Source organism: Paramisgurnus dabryanus, chromosome 24 (genome assembly GCF_030506205.2).
Source record: "Paramisgurnus dabryanus chromosome 24, PD_genome_1.1, whole genome shotgun sequence".
In the NCBI taxonomy this organism is placed as follows: Eukaryota; Metazoa; Chordata; class Actinopteri; order Cypriniformes; family Cobitidae; genus Paramisgurnus; species Paramisgurnus dabryanus.
The window spans coordinates 18084664-18099887 of record NC_133360.1 but is presented as its reverse complement, the minus strand read 5'-3'; the positions used below and the strand labels follow the sequence as shown (position 1 = coordinate 18099887).

Below are 15224 nucleotides of genomic sequence, written 5' to 3'. Positions count from 1 at the left end.
TGGCGCCGCAAGTCGTCAAACGAGCGCTGAGCATTGAGTCAAATAAGACACGCGTCAGAAAATTACAGAGGTCCGGGCGGCCATGCCCTTTTTTGCCTCAAAATGCAGACAAATAATGTTTTTAGTAAGGCATGTTTGTTAAAACTAGTTATATTTCCTATTTAAACTAAGTCCTGGCTTAAGCTTATAAAGACCCCGCAAAAACCCTGCTACAGCTCCTGAGGGGGTGCTCTCACTATTCACATGTAAATAAAATGGTTAGAAACCGGTTTTTCTGGTTCTCATTGCAGGACTGTGCGGGGGGAGGGCATTCCGTTTCCATGTGGAGACATTTAACAAACACATTTGATATACACCAAGTTCCAGATTACAACACCAAAAACACATCACGTTTGATAGCAGTGCATGTAGGCCCTACTTATTTGAGTATATTGATAGAGTAAGTATTATGTTGGACACTATTTTGGATATCAAATTGTCCTTTTCTCCAGACAAATAAAACACTGATGTGCATGTCTATAGATCTTATCTAAAGAGTCATTGCTATCATTTTCACTTTTGTGTTGGGTTAATTCCCTGACCAGACCTCTGTCGTTTTCTTACGCTCGTCTTATAATTTGACTCAACGCTCAGCGCTTGTGTGGCTTCTTGCTGCGCAGCGCAGACCAATCGGCATGTGACGTCTATAAGCAGAGGTGGGACAAAGTGAAGGTGGGGCACTAAACAGAAGATACAGTCTGTCAGAATATCTCTCCACAGTTAGAGATGTAAAGCAGAGACGAATCCTCACTAAATACAGACTCAGTGATCACATTCTGGCAATAGAGAAAGGCCGACATAGACAAACATGGCTCCCAAAAGAAGAGCGAATCTGTGTCCATTGTGACAGTGGCGAGATCGAGACAGAGACACACTTTCTCCTTTACTGTGGTAAATATAAAGAGCTTAGAGAAAAACACTTTGACAAAATCTCAAAGCTCATACCAGAGTTTCATAAATCTTCAGACTCAGATCAAATGAAGATGTTACTGGGGGAAGACAGACACCCATCAGCTGCTGCTAAATTCATTTATCAGTTACACACCATCAGAAATAATCCACAGCCCTGATCTTGTACAGTACTTTTATTTTACCTCTCATGTGCCTCCATAAATGTACATTTGTATACTTCATATTTTTATATTTCAAAGTCAACTTTATATTGTAAATATCCTCTGATTCTATTTTATTTTATTTTGCAGTAGTACTTCATCCATCACCCAGCACCTTAGCTTAATTGCACCTTAATGTTTGTTAATATTGTGTTATTGTATGTTTCTTGTTTTATGTATAATGCTTTGGCAATATTGTAAGTGACACAATCATGCCAATAAAATTCTTTAAATTGAAATTGACAAAGTCATTGTTATGCAAGTCACAAGTAAGTCTTTGCCCTCGAGTCCCGAGTCAAGTCATGTCAAAGATGAGGCAAGTCCCAAGTCGAGTCAAAAGTCAAAGCCAACAAGTCTCAAGTCGAGTCCAAAGTCCTAACATTTTAGTTTCAAGTCATGTCAAGTTCTCTTACAACAGAAATAAAATGCATGCTGTGGACAGGTGGAGGGAGGCCCCTATACTGCATTGCATTTTCAAAAGATCAAATTGGCCATGATGCCACCATGGCTGAAAACTCGCTCCACTGTAGCACTAAGCAGGCACTGCCAAGGCTACTTGAAAGAGTGAAGGAAGAGTGCCCAGAACAAAATGGCATTCTGTCCTTCTGCCATGTCAATGTAGTGACTTAGCTGCAGTGGTATAGATCTCTTGGTGATGTCAAAGTACCGCGAGAGCGATTCCAGTTATCACGTGGCTAAATCCGCTTTGAATCGCTCTCGTGGTACTTTGCTGTCACTCGCCTGTGGGTTTTGTAGCGCCACACTGCTCCCCAGTCACTTTCGCGCCGCTATAGGGATTTCATATGCCGATCGGATCGCGCAGTTCGGCAGAAAGTCAAACACACCAAATATATAGCCTAATATGTATATGCATTTCAACCCGCTAAAGTTGCAAGTGTAGCATGCTAATGGTCAGTGCTTCACTATTACTAAAAGTTTGAAATGTCACAAAACCATGCTGTTACGCATCCTCACGCTATTTTTAGCGGGTATACGGAAATCCTTTACAATTCCTAGTAGACTACACCACTGCTGAGCTGTACTGGTACGGTCCCAACATCCAAACCAACGTGGGACTGCAGTGATTGGATGTCGTGCAGGCAGCGCGCGTGCTCTCTGCATGCAGGTGGTGCACATTTTTTTCATAGATGCAGACACACAGAGACCGGCGCGGCCGTGTGCATTTTTTGTGTAATGGGTAGGTTGCTTCACTGCTGATTCTTGCCATACCTCCGTTGCCTAATGCGCACGCATACGGTGCCATGTCAACATGGTGTACAAACAGTTAAAGGGTCTATTAAGTAAGATGAAGTCAAAATGAAACCGAGATGACCAATAAAATCAAACCAGGCAGACAGAGGTGCAACACAGAGGTCAGATGCGCAGTTAGTGGAAGTGCAAGAGAGATGTAAGTAATCAAACGCTGACTATTATACAGCAGTTTATTGACGAGAAATATGAAACCGTAGTGACTGTCAAGGTGACAGGACAAGAAACATTAATGCCGCTGAGCACTTGGGTGTCCAAATTTAATGCGCTGCTTTCTCTCCCTCCAGTAATTCACTTTCCGTTATTCAGCATGTTTATTAACAACATTCCACGCCACCCTTTAATTCTTGAAGATATGTTTTTAACTGTATAATGATTAGATTCCCTGTGTTGCACTGGACTTCTGCTAAGCTTGAACTTGAAAACGCGATGCATCACGTGCGCGGTACAACGCTTCATCCACCCGTAGCGCGCGTGCACGGAGTTTAAATGTTCATATTTTGGCTTGAACATTTTATTGCATTCAGTCTTAAAGCCTAATAAACAGTACCTGTTGAAGTCATTAAAGTTAAATAAATAACAAAAGAAGAGAAAGTGTGCAGCAGTGTGCCCAGGATGGTAAAATAATTATTACAATGTATTCCTAATGACCAACACAAGTCTTCTGCATACTGACATGGTTTGAAATCTATAGGTATTTGATTCTTTGGTTTTCTGATGTATTAAAATTCATATATGTAGAGCAGGGAAATAAGAAGCTTTTTTTCCTGGGGTGCATGCCCTGGAAAATACTTATATGGACCTCGGTATTTATAAAATCATGCAATGCGGCGTGTTTGTCTTTACAGTTATGAAATTTATTATTTTAAACACACATTTCACAAAGTATATATTGTAAGTGTAAATATTCATAAACTCAACACTTCGGAGGCGTTTTTCTAAAGAATAATGTTTAAACTTTATTGGTGGTGGTTGAGAATAATTCCTCTTTCCATATGTAACGCATTTTAGCGCAATATAAATGTATCATATTGTTATTCTTAATATATAAGAATACTAATATATTTTTTAAAACATTTATATAAAGATGCTTAGTACAATAGCTTTGCTTCATATAAGTTTCTGTAATAAATCTTTAAATCAATCACAAAACGTGTTGACAGTGGCAAATAAAATGCTTGTTAATTTAAACAAGGCAGAAAGGTGTATAAAACAGCTTTAATTAACAATATCTGAATTGGCTCTTTGCACACTTCTAATTTTCTCATGTCATAATTTATAATTATTAATTAGATTTAATATAAATAAGTTTTGAAAAGTGTTGAATGCGAACGTGTAAGATATCTGGAAGGCGATGCGGCGTGTTTGTCTCTACAGCCACATGTTATAAAATTGATTATTTTACACACACATTTCACAAAGTACATATTGTAAATATTCATAAACTCAACATTTCGGAGGTGTTTTTCGTCCGCAAAAGGCACAGTTTCTCTGTTCGCGTCAATTATTTTGGTTTGACCAACTAAAAAAACACAGAAGTGACATTACGACATTTTATTAAGTTACTTTAATAAATTATTTTAGTGATATTCTATTTTACAATAATATTTTTTACAAATATGAATTACGTAGAAACACTGACTGCATATGCGCAAGAAAGGTAGCCTATTATTAAAGATTTTATAAATATAAATATGTAAAAACGAAATAAAAAAGATATCATATGCCAACTGTACAGCCCGGGTTTAAACGCCTTTTTTCTAAAGAATAATTTGTAAACTTTATTGGTGGTGGTTGAGAAGAATTCCTCTTTCCATATGTGAAGCATTTTAGTGCAGTATAAATGTATCATATTGTTATTCTTAAAATATAAGAATACTACTATATTTTTTACAACATTTTTAACTTTAAAACATGTCTTTTTTTATACCACATTAATCTCTTTAAAATATTGATACTTTTAGAAAAACTGACAATTATAAATATTATGAACAAACAATGAAACGGTGTCAAAATTCGACAACACAAATAATTAAGATATTCATTGTAAATAGAGTCGCGTTTATAAGGCTCACACTAAATTCTCTGTTGCACTTCCTATAAGTTCGCATTGCACGTATCTTAATAGTTGTATGCGCTGTTATGCTGGCAAGAATGGGTTGACATATCACTTTGCTGTTTTAATACAGGAGCAATGTAAAATATTCAGCAATGCCCTTATTAACTTCTGGAAACAACGCAATGCAATGTTTTTATGCGCCACCTGGTGGATATTCTGTGAAGCGAAACACATTAAGGGAAAATGGAAAGTAGCCCCCCCGAAAGCACTTGCAGAATGCTGCGAGACTCTGCGAGACGAATTGGCGAATGCCGCGGGAGAAAACGCGCATTTTTAAAGGCCACATCTGTACATCTATATTTCAGTGGTAACAGAAAAGGTGATGATGATCATCCTATGTCTTTATTATTACTACCCCAAACTAAAGCGCAGTCTCTTCTGAGCTATCATTTTCTTAAATGAGCCGCGGGAATTTTCAAATGAGCTTCACAAACGCCTTTATTTTCAAGTTCAATGCGATCCCCAAGTACCTAAACTATTTCGAAACTAAGCACGGCGCCGCGTTTGCGTTTTGTTTTGCGTTTGTTTTGCGCTGTAGGGGACTTAAAAAGTATTGTGAGGTCTGTGTGTGTGTGTGAGCCGGAGGCAGAGCGCAGAGAGATGCGAGTTGCGAAATTGCAGGCGCGGCTCGAAATGGCTGTTATTTTAAATAGCATAGCATATTTTAAACTAATAGGCCTATCGGTTAACCGGTTTCAACCGGCTAATGAGGCTCGGAGGCCGGTCAAGAAAATTTTTCGTTTTCGCCATCCCTAATACAGATTACACAATCAGGCAATATTTTTTTTCTAATTTAAGTGGTTGATTTAAAATGAAAAATTTCAAGCCTTCTTTAGACATATCTATTGAGTATGTGTGTTAAGTATACGCTACATTAAGCATAATTTTAGTAAAGCATTTTAGAAAGATATTTTTGTTTTGTTGTTTGTTGTTATTGTGATTGTACACAAATAAAAGTAGACTTTTCATGGTTTCGAAGGATTAAAAACTTAATTGTATGACCAAATCAGTGGAAAATTCTCTTCTCAAATCTATCCTTTCTTCAGTACAATAAAAAAACATGCAAGGAATAAGGGTATCACTCTAAAATCGATTTAAAAACGATTGAAATTAAGTCACAAAACTTCAAACTTTGAATTAAAAAATGGAATCGTCGTTGCTGCCACACTCCCATTTCACGTCCGGTTGGCTTGCAAAGCGAAAAAAAAAAAAAACATGTGTTGAGTACTGCGAGTCAACCTCCTCTAACTTAGCTAGCTACAGCCAGTCAAAAGATAGCATGGCAGATGCAGGAGACACTACGCGAGCTGCTCTTTACATGGGGAAAAAAAAACAGCAAGTGCCTCCCGCCTTCAGCTGAACTCAATCAGAACAGAGCACGCACGCATGCACAGCAGAATGACGTCTATGCCAGGACTGGATGTTTCTCTGAACTGAGGTTTGTTTAAGTTTCACAACAACTTATTTCAGTTGCATAAGAGTTATTAAAACCACATTTAAACATGACTTATTGGGGTATAGTTTTACAATCTACTCTGATGGTAAAAAAGCTTGTTTTGTGGTGCAACGTACTGACAGAAATGTTCATCAGACAGAAAATTTTGTTTTATCAGGTATGTGCGTGTACCATATTTTTCCACTGGCAGCACGACTAACATGGCCAGATATTATATTTCAGTGATTCTCAATCGCCGACACTATCGCGGGGGGCGAGTGACTACAGGATGGGAGGGAAAAAATAAAATCTGAATTTTTTTTTTAATTTTTATCACTAAACTACTGTCATCAAAAGTTGTCATTTTGTATATACATAACTCCCGAATTTTTTAAAAAATGTGTTTGGACTGGTGAGCGTGGAAATACAGGTGATAAGCGGTTTTATTAAACGAGTCATTGAGTCGTTCATTCAAGCGATTCTTTCAAACGGCCGATTCATCAAGAATGAGACAGTTGTTTGTGAATGGGTCATTAAATCTTTGACTTAACCGACTCGTTCAAATCACTGAATCATTAAAACCACGATTGAGTGTAGCTGTGAGACGCTATGCTGTGATTTTTGTTTGGATTCATCAGATCGATTTTCGCTGCTAAAATAGACCAAAACAGTCAATATTTTGTCTAAAATGTAAGTGATTTGAACTGTAAAACCTAACTGTAGGCCTACTTCTTATGACGTTATTTACTATGTTTGCTGTCTTGTAACCATATCAAAATATGACTGAAAAGACAAGATCAGAGCTGTTTTCTTGGTTGTTTAACATCTAGATGCAATTGTTGTACACCATCTTAACAAACTTCAAGAATATCAAGTTATTAATGACAAACTTCTAAAAAGAAAATGTCTTTTTAAAGAATACGCACGTACGCAGCCACGCTCACACAAACATGTTTAAATACATTTATATTGTTAATTAATAACAATAAATTGTTGTTGTAACAGCAATATCTCCAAGTTTTGTTTTTCACTGTGAAAATGTCATAATCCAGCAACTTTTACTGGTGTTTTTGAGAATTTTGTGGTGTTTGGAGACTCGACAGCACGAATCACTCTGCAGTTAGACGAGCAGCAAGTGCCGTGAGCCCCTCCCGTCCAAAACTCGCAGGCGGCGTGTCAGTCTCTCAATGTACTGTAAATGTCGCCAAACCAGTGCTGCCCTGACAGCCTGTTAGACTAATAATTTGAATAAGAAATTATTTGTATTGCATATATTGTCGAACGCGCCCATCCGCGTGTAGCCGCGGGGAGTATACTTGGAAAGCTGCACGGACGCGTGCGCGCACGAGCCGGACGTGGGAAAAAGGTATACCCCGGCCATCAGTAGCCTCGCGCTGCAGCCAGAGCAGAGAGGAGACACAAACCCCTCCGCGTCCAGGCTGCAAATGAATCGCATATGGCCGCCGCTTTTCCCGTCCTTTACAACAAAACCCCAACAGTCTTTTTAAAGACTAATCCCACATTTTTTTTAAGATTAGATCAAATCTCAGCCCTAGCCAGTATTTTTTTTTAACTGCTACACGAAAGACTAAAATCGTTATGTATTAAAATAAAATCTGAATTGTCTGCAAAATAATTCTTTTTTTTAAAGGCTTTTTAAAGCACCACTATGTAGTTTTTTTACCTTTAAATAATGTCTCTATAATTATTTCAGTGATAGAACAACTTTTAACTGGACAAATTGTACTGTTGCTGCAACCTGAGCAGCCTCCTAGCTGCTACAAGCACACTCTGAAAACGGCGGTGGAGGGTAGGAAACACAGCCCCGCCCCTCCCCCTGCCTGCAGAAGAGTGTCTGATACCAGGCACTGTTGCGCTTTTCAAACACATGGGGGAGCTGTAAGTCATTTTTACATGGAAACTACATAGTGTTGCTTTAAAGGCTTCTGAAAAACATTAATATACGAGAACAATGGCTAATATTCATTTAATTAGAAATTCCTCAACAATTAGGTCAACTTTAGCCATCTGATCTAAACATTTCACAAGTGACTGCTTCGGTGTGGCAGTTCAATGCTGGTTTCTCCAGGAATCTACTCAAAGATGTTGCAGTGCTTACAGTGCTTACTTTGTTGGATCCGACCTTAAATCCACAACCCGTAAGTAAACACATATTAAGCAGGGCTGCACAATAACTTGCACGCGATTGTCACGCGAATCTCGTCATTAGTAGTAAAGCGGCATCACCTGCTCTCAGAACCGGCTGCCGGTTGCCGCTTCTGAAAGCAGCTGATGGTGATTTACTACTAATCAATGAACCGGCTTTACAGAAGAGGTGAGCGAGACATGCAATTTATCAGCAGTCCTAACTTTTAAGTTACATTATGTAGCCAGAGAATACTGAAATGATATATTGTACACAGTTATGCAACGCTAACGTGTTTGCTAACTAGATGCTGAAGTGTTGTTTTGTAACGTTAAAGTCTTTGGTAGCCACCGGTTTTGATAGAATATCTGTTGGAAATCAGACGTTGTTTGTATTCTTAAGTTACAGACACAAGCCCTTTTGGTGTCTGTTTATTGAGTTAAACATGGTAAGGTTAAAATCTCTTAGTCTCTGTGTCTATTGGTTTACTAACCTAACATTTAGTGTCCATAAACTAACACTTACTGTAATTCCACGGGTAACTTTATTTCAACTGCGTATTTCACTCATAAAACAACAGGCCTATCAGAAGAGAGTAGGGATGCAGCGATTAACCGGTTTCACTATTAACCGCGCTTTAAAATGTCACGGTTAACTAACCGTAAAGCCTCTGCTACACTGCGTGTTTTTGTTTCACGCACGCACACACAAACCAGATCCACGAACCACCAAGAGGCGCGTGCGGCATGCGACATGCTCATTAGCGCACTGTATGAAAAAGCTCTGCGTTCAAAAGAATATGTGCGCGTGACACGTCTCTTGGTTGTTTGTGCATCTGGTGTGTGTGTGTGCGTGCGTGCGTGCGTGCGTGCGTGCGTGCCTGCACGGGTGCGTGAAAGAGCCACACTCCAATCAGTCTGTGCAGCATTAAAAACCTCCTCCTCGCGGATCAAATCCGGGCGGGGCTCCCGGTGGTCTGACTGCATTTAATAACATTGAATTATTTTAACACGTTAATGATTTATGAATTAATAGCATGAGTTAACAAGTTAATGCTGCCAGTCCAAAATGACTCGCAGAACCCAGTCCAGGATGACCCTGTGTTATTATTCTATCTATCCATCTATCCATCTATCCATCTATCCACCTATCCATCTATATCTATCTATGGGGCTGTTTACACTTGGTATTAAGATGTGTTTTCATCGATCGGATCACAAGTGGACGAGAGAGACACATTACGTTTACACCTGGTATTTAAATCAGTCTCTTTTGTCCACTTTCGACCACTTCTGTCCTGAATACTGTGAGGGGACGGTCCGTGAGACGGTGGGCGAGTCTCTCTGCTGTCATTCAAACGCGAGCGGGAGTAATTATGAGTTTATATGGACGCAACCTAATATTATGTCGGTGTCCACTGCTTGTTTAGCAAGTAAACATGCTGCACAAAGTTTTGTACATGTGTATGTTAGAGCTTTCTCTGAATTTTCAGCGCAATTGATGAAATAGGATTGCACAACTTTCACGCTTTCAAAACGAAACTACGGAGAACACCCGCAGTAGTTTTATCAATGAAAGATACCTCAGATTAGATAAATGGGCGGAAAGAAGGCGGTCGCGTGGGGCTGTTCGAACACATTCAACCACATTGCGTTCCGCAGCTCCAAAGCGATCCGATCGAAAGTGGTTTCGACTACCTCTGGATGTGGTTAAAAAGTGGTCGAAAGTGGACGCGTTCAAAACGTTTTGAACACCGTTTACACCCGGCATTAACGTCGTCCACTTGTGATCTGATCGACGAAAACGCATGTTAATGCCAAGTGTAAACAGCCTCAAAATCTATCTATATCTATATCTATCTATCTATCTATCTATCTATCAGAGGTGGAAAAAGTAATAAAATATTGTACTCAAGTAAAAGTAAAGTTACTTTAATAATATTTTACTTAAGTAAAAGTAAAGTTACTGGTCTAAAAATCTACTCAAGTAAAAGTAAAAAGTAAGTCATTTTAAAGCAACACCAAAGAGTTTTGGCTCTTTGCTCCCCCTACAGGTTAGAAGCGTAATTGTCCATTACCCACTGTCATAAATACTGAGGCATAGCTGGCTCTGATTGGATTGTAGGTCTGCCGTAAAGCAAGTTTTTGTAGTATTCACTCGGACTACAGGACCACTACCCGACGGTTGGAAACTTCTTTAGTGCGGTTTTGGCCGATAGAGGGCTGCAAAGCGAATGTGAAAGTGCCATTCACCCTGTTTAGAGTGGATGAACCACTGAAACTTTTTTGGAAGCGTTATTTTAAGGTAAAAAAAACTCTTTGGTGTTGCTTTAACTTTACTCAGAGTAAAAGTTACTTTTTTACAGCGGGGAGAGGCGGAGGATTCTAGTATAGTTCAAAAACGACAAGGGAATATAAATCTCAAACTAGTTGTTTTTAATTGTATGAACATCTTTACAATTAAAGTGCAATAAGAAAAAGTTAATAAAATAAAAAACTTTTTTAAACTAAGAAAAATTTATGGAATTATTTAATGATTTTTACATGTGAGTTATGCACTTTTGAAGGTGGTCAGCAGCTAGTAAATACAATCACTAGTAAGGTTGTAATTGATGTTTTGCTTGTAACATACATTATTTTATTAAACTATATATAGTTTAAATGAGCATATAATGAGATGAGTGCCATAGCTATATACTTTTGACACGTTTATTGTCTTCTAGCTTCCCTGACCTGGGTACCTGATGTCAGACCTTTAATCTTCTCTCTCTCTCTCTCTCTCTCTCTGATGCAATGTCTAATGACCTGCGCATTCTCGAGGACGTTCTGAAGTTGTGTTTGACTTGACGCAAAGCTGCTAGACCTCGGAAGATACTGCGCATGGTAATAAAAACGCGTCGTGCAATTGAGCGGTAAAAGGTCGGCAATTTCATACTTAAGGGCATGAATCCTACCTTTCATATGAGGAAACACTTGCTTCGCGTCAGTGGAAAGTGTTCGCTTAAATATGACCAGGGGTTTCTTTCATAAGATTTGAACTGAGGCGGGTCTGCATTAGCGCGCGCCTGTCTGGTCCGTCTCCATGGTTCTTTTTGCGCGTTCCCCCGCCCATCAATCATCCGTTGCGCGTCTTTTCACCTTGCTTTTTTAAAATATTTTTTTACTCAGTAACGGATATGATTTAAAATGTAGCGAAGTACAATACTTTAAACAAAACATACTTAAGTAAAAGTAAAAGTACAGATTTTAAAAACTACTCAAAAAAGTAAAAGTACACAAAAAAACTACTCAATTACAGTAACGTGAGTAAATGTAATTCGTTACTTTCCACCTCTGCTATCTATCTATCTATCTATCTATCTATCTATCGATTAGGGGTGTAACGGTTCGTGTATTCGAACCGGACCGTTTCGGTTCAGGGCTTTCGGCACGGTGCGCACGTGCACCGAAAGTATTTTGTGTGCGCCTGTGCGGAACATAATACGTGCGTTTCCGCACGAACATATTAAGTGGCGGAAGTCTCCGCGTTCAGCGCAAGTCTTCTGTCAAACATATAACATAATTCGGCCCGCAGAAAGATTTTTATTTACTTAGTTGTATATCCGTTTGATTATTGATGTAAACGTTTACGTGTCGTATCTAAAAGCGCATGTTAAACGCGTGTCAACGCGCTGCTTTGTTCTTTCAAAAGTGCGTGAGAGGATGCACGTCTTTCGTTGCTACGCATTCATGAGACGCGCTTTCTGTGACAGCAAGAATAAGGAATGCGTGATCAGATTTTTCATCTGCATATCACGTCAATCATATCATTGTCACAATGCGATCAGCTGGTCGGGACAGAGAAGAGCTGTAACCCGGGCTTACTCAGCTGTTACTCAGCTGCGGAGGGGTTCGTAAGTAAAGTCACAGCTTACATTGATGACACAAGCAAAGATTAGGAGAAACGTGCAAAAGATCAAAGATGGCTATGTATGCAGCTCACTAATCTCAAAATGAGTGTATAATAAGTATATCATCATGTTGCTTGCTATGCAGTTACACATAGAGCAGTAATATTATTTTTATACAGAGATGGTACATAGCCAATTCAATTCTGTGAGTTAAACAATCCAAAATAAATCAAAACAGAAAATTTTTAGTGGCAAAAATGTAGGCTAATAGTTCATAAATGTATTCAGGAATTGAATTTGTTAGTTCAAGGTTTTAGTAGAAAAAGTTTAAGAGAAGGTTAAGATAAGAGTTACCTTCTGTTATAAAATAATGTAAAAAATAACTTTGCAGTAGTATTTTATTTATTATTTTTTCATTTTATATATATTTTATACTTTAATAAAGTGTTTAAAAAAGTGTAAACAAATTGTAAAAAAAAGTTTAAAGTAATAAACAACCTGCAGTTTAATGTTTGCATTTCTCCCTTACTGTACCGAAAATGAACCGAACCGTGGCTTCAAAACCGGGGTTCGCACCGAACCGTGATTTTTGCGTACCGTTACACCCCTACTATCGATCGACCGGTGTGGGGGGGCCCAACTGCAATTAACCTGCTTTGGGGGGGCCCAGATTGTAAAAGGTTGAGAACCCCTTTTATATTTCATAAAAGTCTAGTCTAAAAAATGTTTGTGCTTTCAAAAAAAGTTAAAATTAAGAATCGTATCGAATCGTGACCTTAGAGAGAGAGAGAGAGAGAAAAAAAAATTTAATCGAATCGAGGATATGGAGAATTGTGACACCCCTAGCGAGTAACCAGATTTCTGAAATATTTTCCTGGGAAATAAGCTTTACAGTGTGGCTTTCTGTAAAGCCATACAAATAAAAAAAGACTTGATCTGGACACCTGTAGTTCATTAGCGAGCTGTTTTAAAGGTAGGGGTGTGACAAGATCCCGTTATATTTAAAAGTCACAGGATTTCTTTTCGAGGTGAGATGCTGTAAACTTTTACATTGCATGCATTATATTATACTGTCTAAGAAATACTTACCTCCGCTCATCCCTGATGGAAGACTGTTGGACCTGAGAAACAAAGAAAACATTAAGCAAAACTAGAGTCAGAAAGGTGAGTTGCAACAACTGAGAGGTAATGGGAGTACTCGAGTACCTAAAAGGGGGCAGTTGCTTGGGGACTGTTGAGGCCTCTTTGCCTTTGAACTGATAAGAGACCACAGCATATGGACATACATGTCTTGGCCTGGAGAAAATCTCAAAGTCCACATACTCATAGAAGTATTGCTATAAGGAAATGCACACAGTTAGTTTCCTCTCCTCTTCAGTTAGTTTCCAGCGAGTATGAAGTGTACTTAAATGCTATAAGCAAGAATTTTATTTTTACCTGAGTATATTCAAATGACTTGTATGAATGCAAAGAGGTCACTCGTTTTGAGTTTTTGGAGAAATGACTATCAAATTTAGGTGTAGGATCCATACCTCTGGACATACTATCATGTACACTCTTCACTTTACCCTGAAAGACAAAAAATGTGTCAGTACAATTTATTAACAATTATCCATAACATTATCCTACTTATTAAAAGAACACATTCAAACTGCAAGTACCTTTATTACTTTAAATATGATGATGTTTCCTGTAGATCCAAGCTCCGTGGGGTTGATTTGAAGTAAATCAGAGAACTGACACAGATATACACCTGCAATATATTAACATATACATGTAATATCTTTTATTTACTGATTGGAGTCTTAACTGATTTTTACAGACTTTACTTAAAGGATATCACTATAATAAAATCTGAGAGTTTTTTGAGCCTCACTTAACAACAACGCAACTCACAAATTTCAAGGCCCAGAAAGGCAGTTACATCTTTAAAATAATCCATGTGACAACAGTAGTTCAATCTTCATGAAACAACGAGAATACTTTTTGTGCTCAGCAATGCATGTGCGCCATACATACATGCATACATACATACCAGTGGCGGCTCGTGACTGCACTTCCGAGGATGCGCTAATTCATAATAAGTGTTCGGATTGTGTCATGCGTGTGGAGAGATCCTGTGTGCATCACGTGTTTTGTCAAAATAAGTGGACAAAGATAATTAGTTAAGCATTGCTAATAAGATTAAATACTGTCACGAAAGGGATCCAAAAATTAAAAAAGGATGGACTTGTAGGAAGCTCTCTGTGATGTCCAGGACGTCCACTTTAGTTAATACCTTGTCAAGAGCGCTTTGTGATGAGAGATGTTGAAAAATAATCATCATGCAAGTTCAGCACAGTTGGCTAAATGATTAGAAAGTCAAGCTGGGGTGTTTCCTGTGACAACACACGACGGACGTACAGAGCAAAGGAGAGCCATTCATGGCTGTCACCCACAGAGGAAGCCACTGGTAAAGCCAATGCACAAAAAGCCTTTTGCTAGAGCTCATAATGAGAAAGGTAAAGACTATTGAGTCTCTAGCTCTCTATACTTTGTAGTAATGAGACAAAGATTAATCTTTGTGGTTCTGAGGTGTTTCAAACTGTATGGTGTGGCAAGGGTGAGAAGTACAATGAATAATGCATGGTACAAACAGTAAAGCATGGTGGTGGCAGTGTTCTCTGTGGGCTTGCATGAGTGCTGCAGGTGTCGGAAAGTTGCATTTTATAGACAGCATCATGAATACACAGACATACTGTGATGATGCTACCATCACTCTGTGCCATTGACTTAAATGTAGTTCTAAACGTAGGTTCGGGAGGAGCCTGTCAATCATCATCATCATGGGCGTATATAAGGCAGCCTTCAGGCTTCCGCGTCCAGCTGCATTTTTTTCCGACATTCCGACAGCTGCATTCTCCTCCCAATCTCCTCCTTCACTCTCTCTTTCTTCCTCTTTGCAGTTCTGTTGCAGGGGGTTGAACTTGGGGCTCGAGTCCCAGACTCAGGTTCGCTCTCTCTGAAGGTTCAGAGCTCAGATACAGAGCTCCCTTCGAGGACAGCAAGCCAAGTTTATTTACCATTAATCATTAAAACCTGAATGCGCAGGCAAACTAGTGAAATGTGTAATTTTTCTTACCCTTAAGATGGTAAGTGACTTTCACGCTTACGTTAAGAAACATAAATGTTTAATAAAATTCACACACACACATTCTGGTTTCCATAGACGTAAT

General features: G+C 38.8%; 1 protein-coding gene across 1 annotated transcript in view; it reads right to left on the bottom strand.

Moving 5' to 3' along the window:
* Positions 1-15224, bottom strand: part of tasora (transcription activation suppressor a) — a 118043-nt gene that overhangs the window by 50440 nt on the left and 52379 nt on the right. The window contains exons 5-8 of the mRNA XM_065259366.2: positions 13671-13762; positions 13447-13578; positions 13216-13346; positions 13099-13130 (exon numbers count right to left, since the gene is read on the bottom strand). Coding sequence (XP_065115438.1) covers positions 13099-13130; positions 13216-13346; positions 13447-13578; positions 13671-13762 — 387 coding nt within the window. The remainder of the gene's footprint in view (positions 1-13098; positions 13131-13215; positions 13347-13446; positions 13579-13670; positions 13763-15224) is intronic.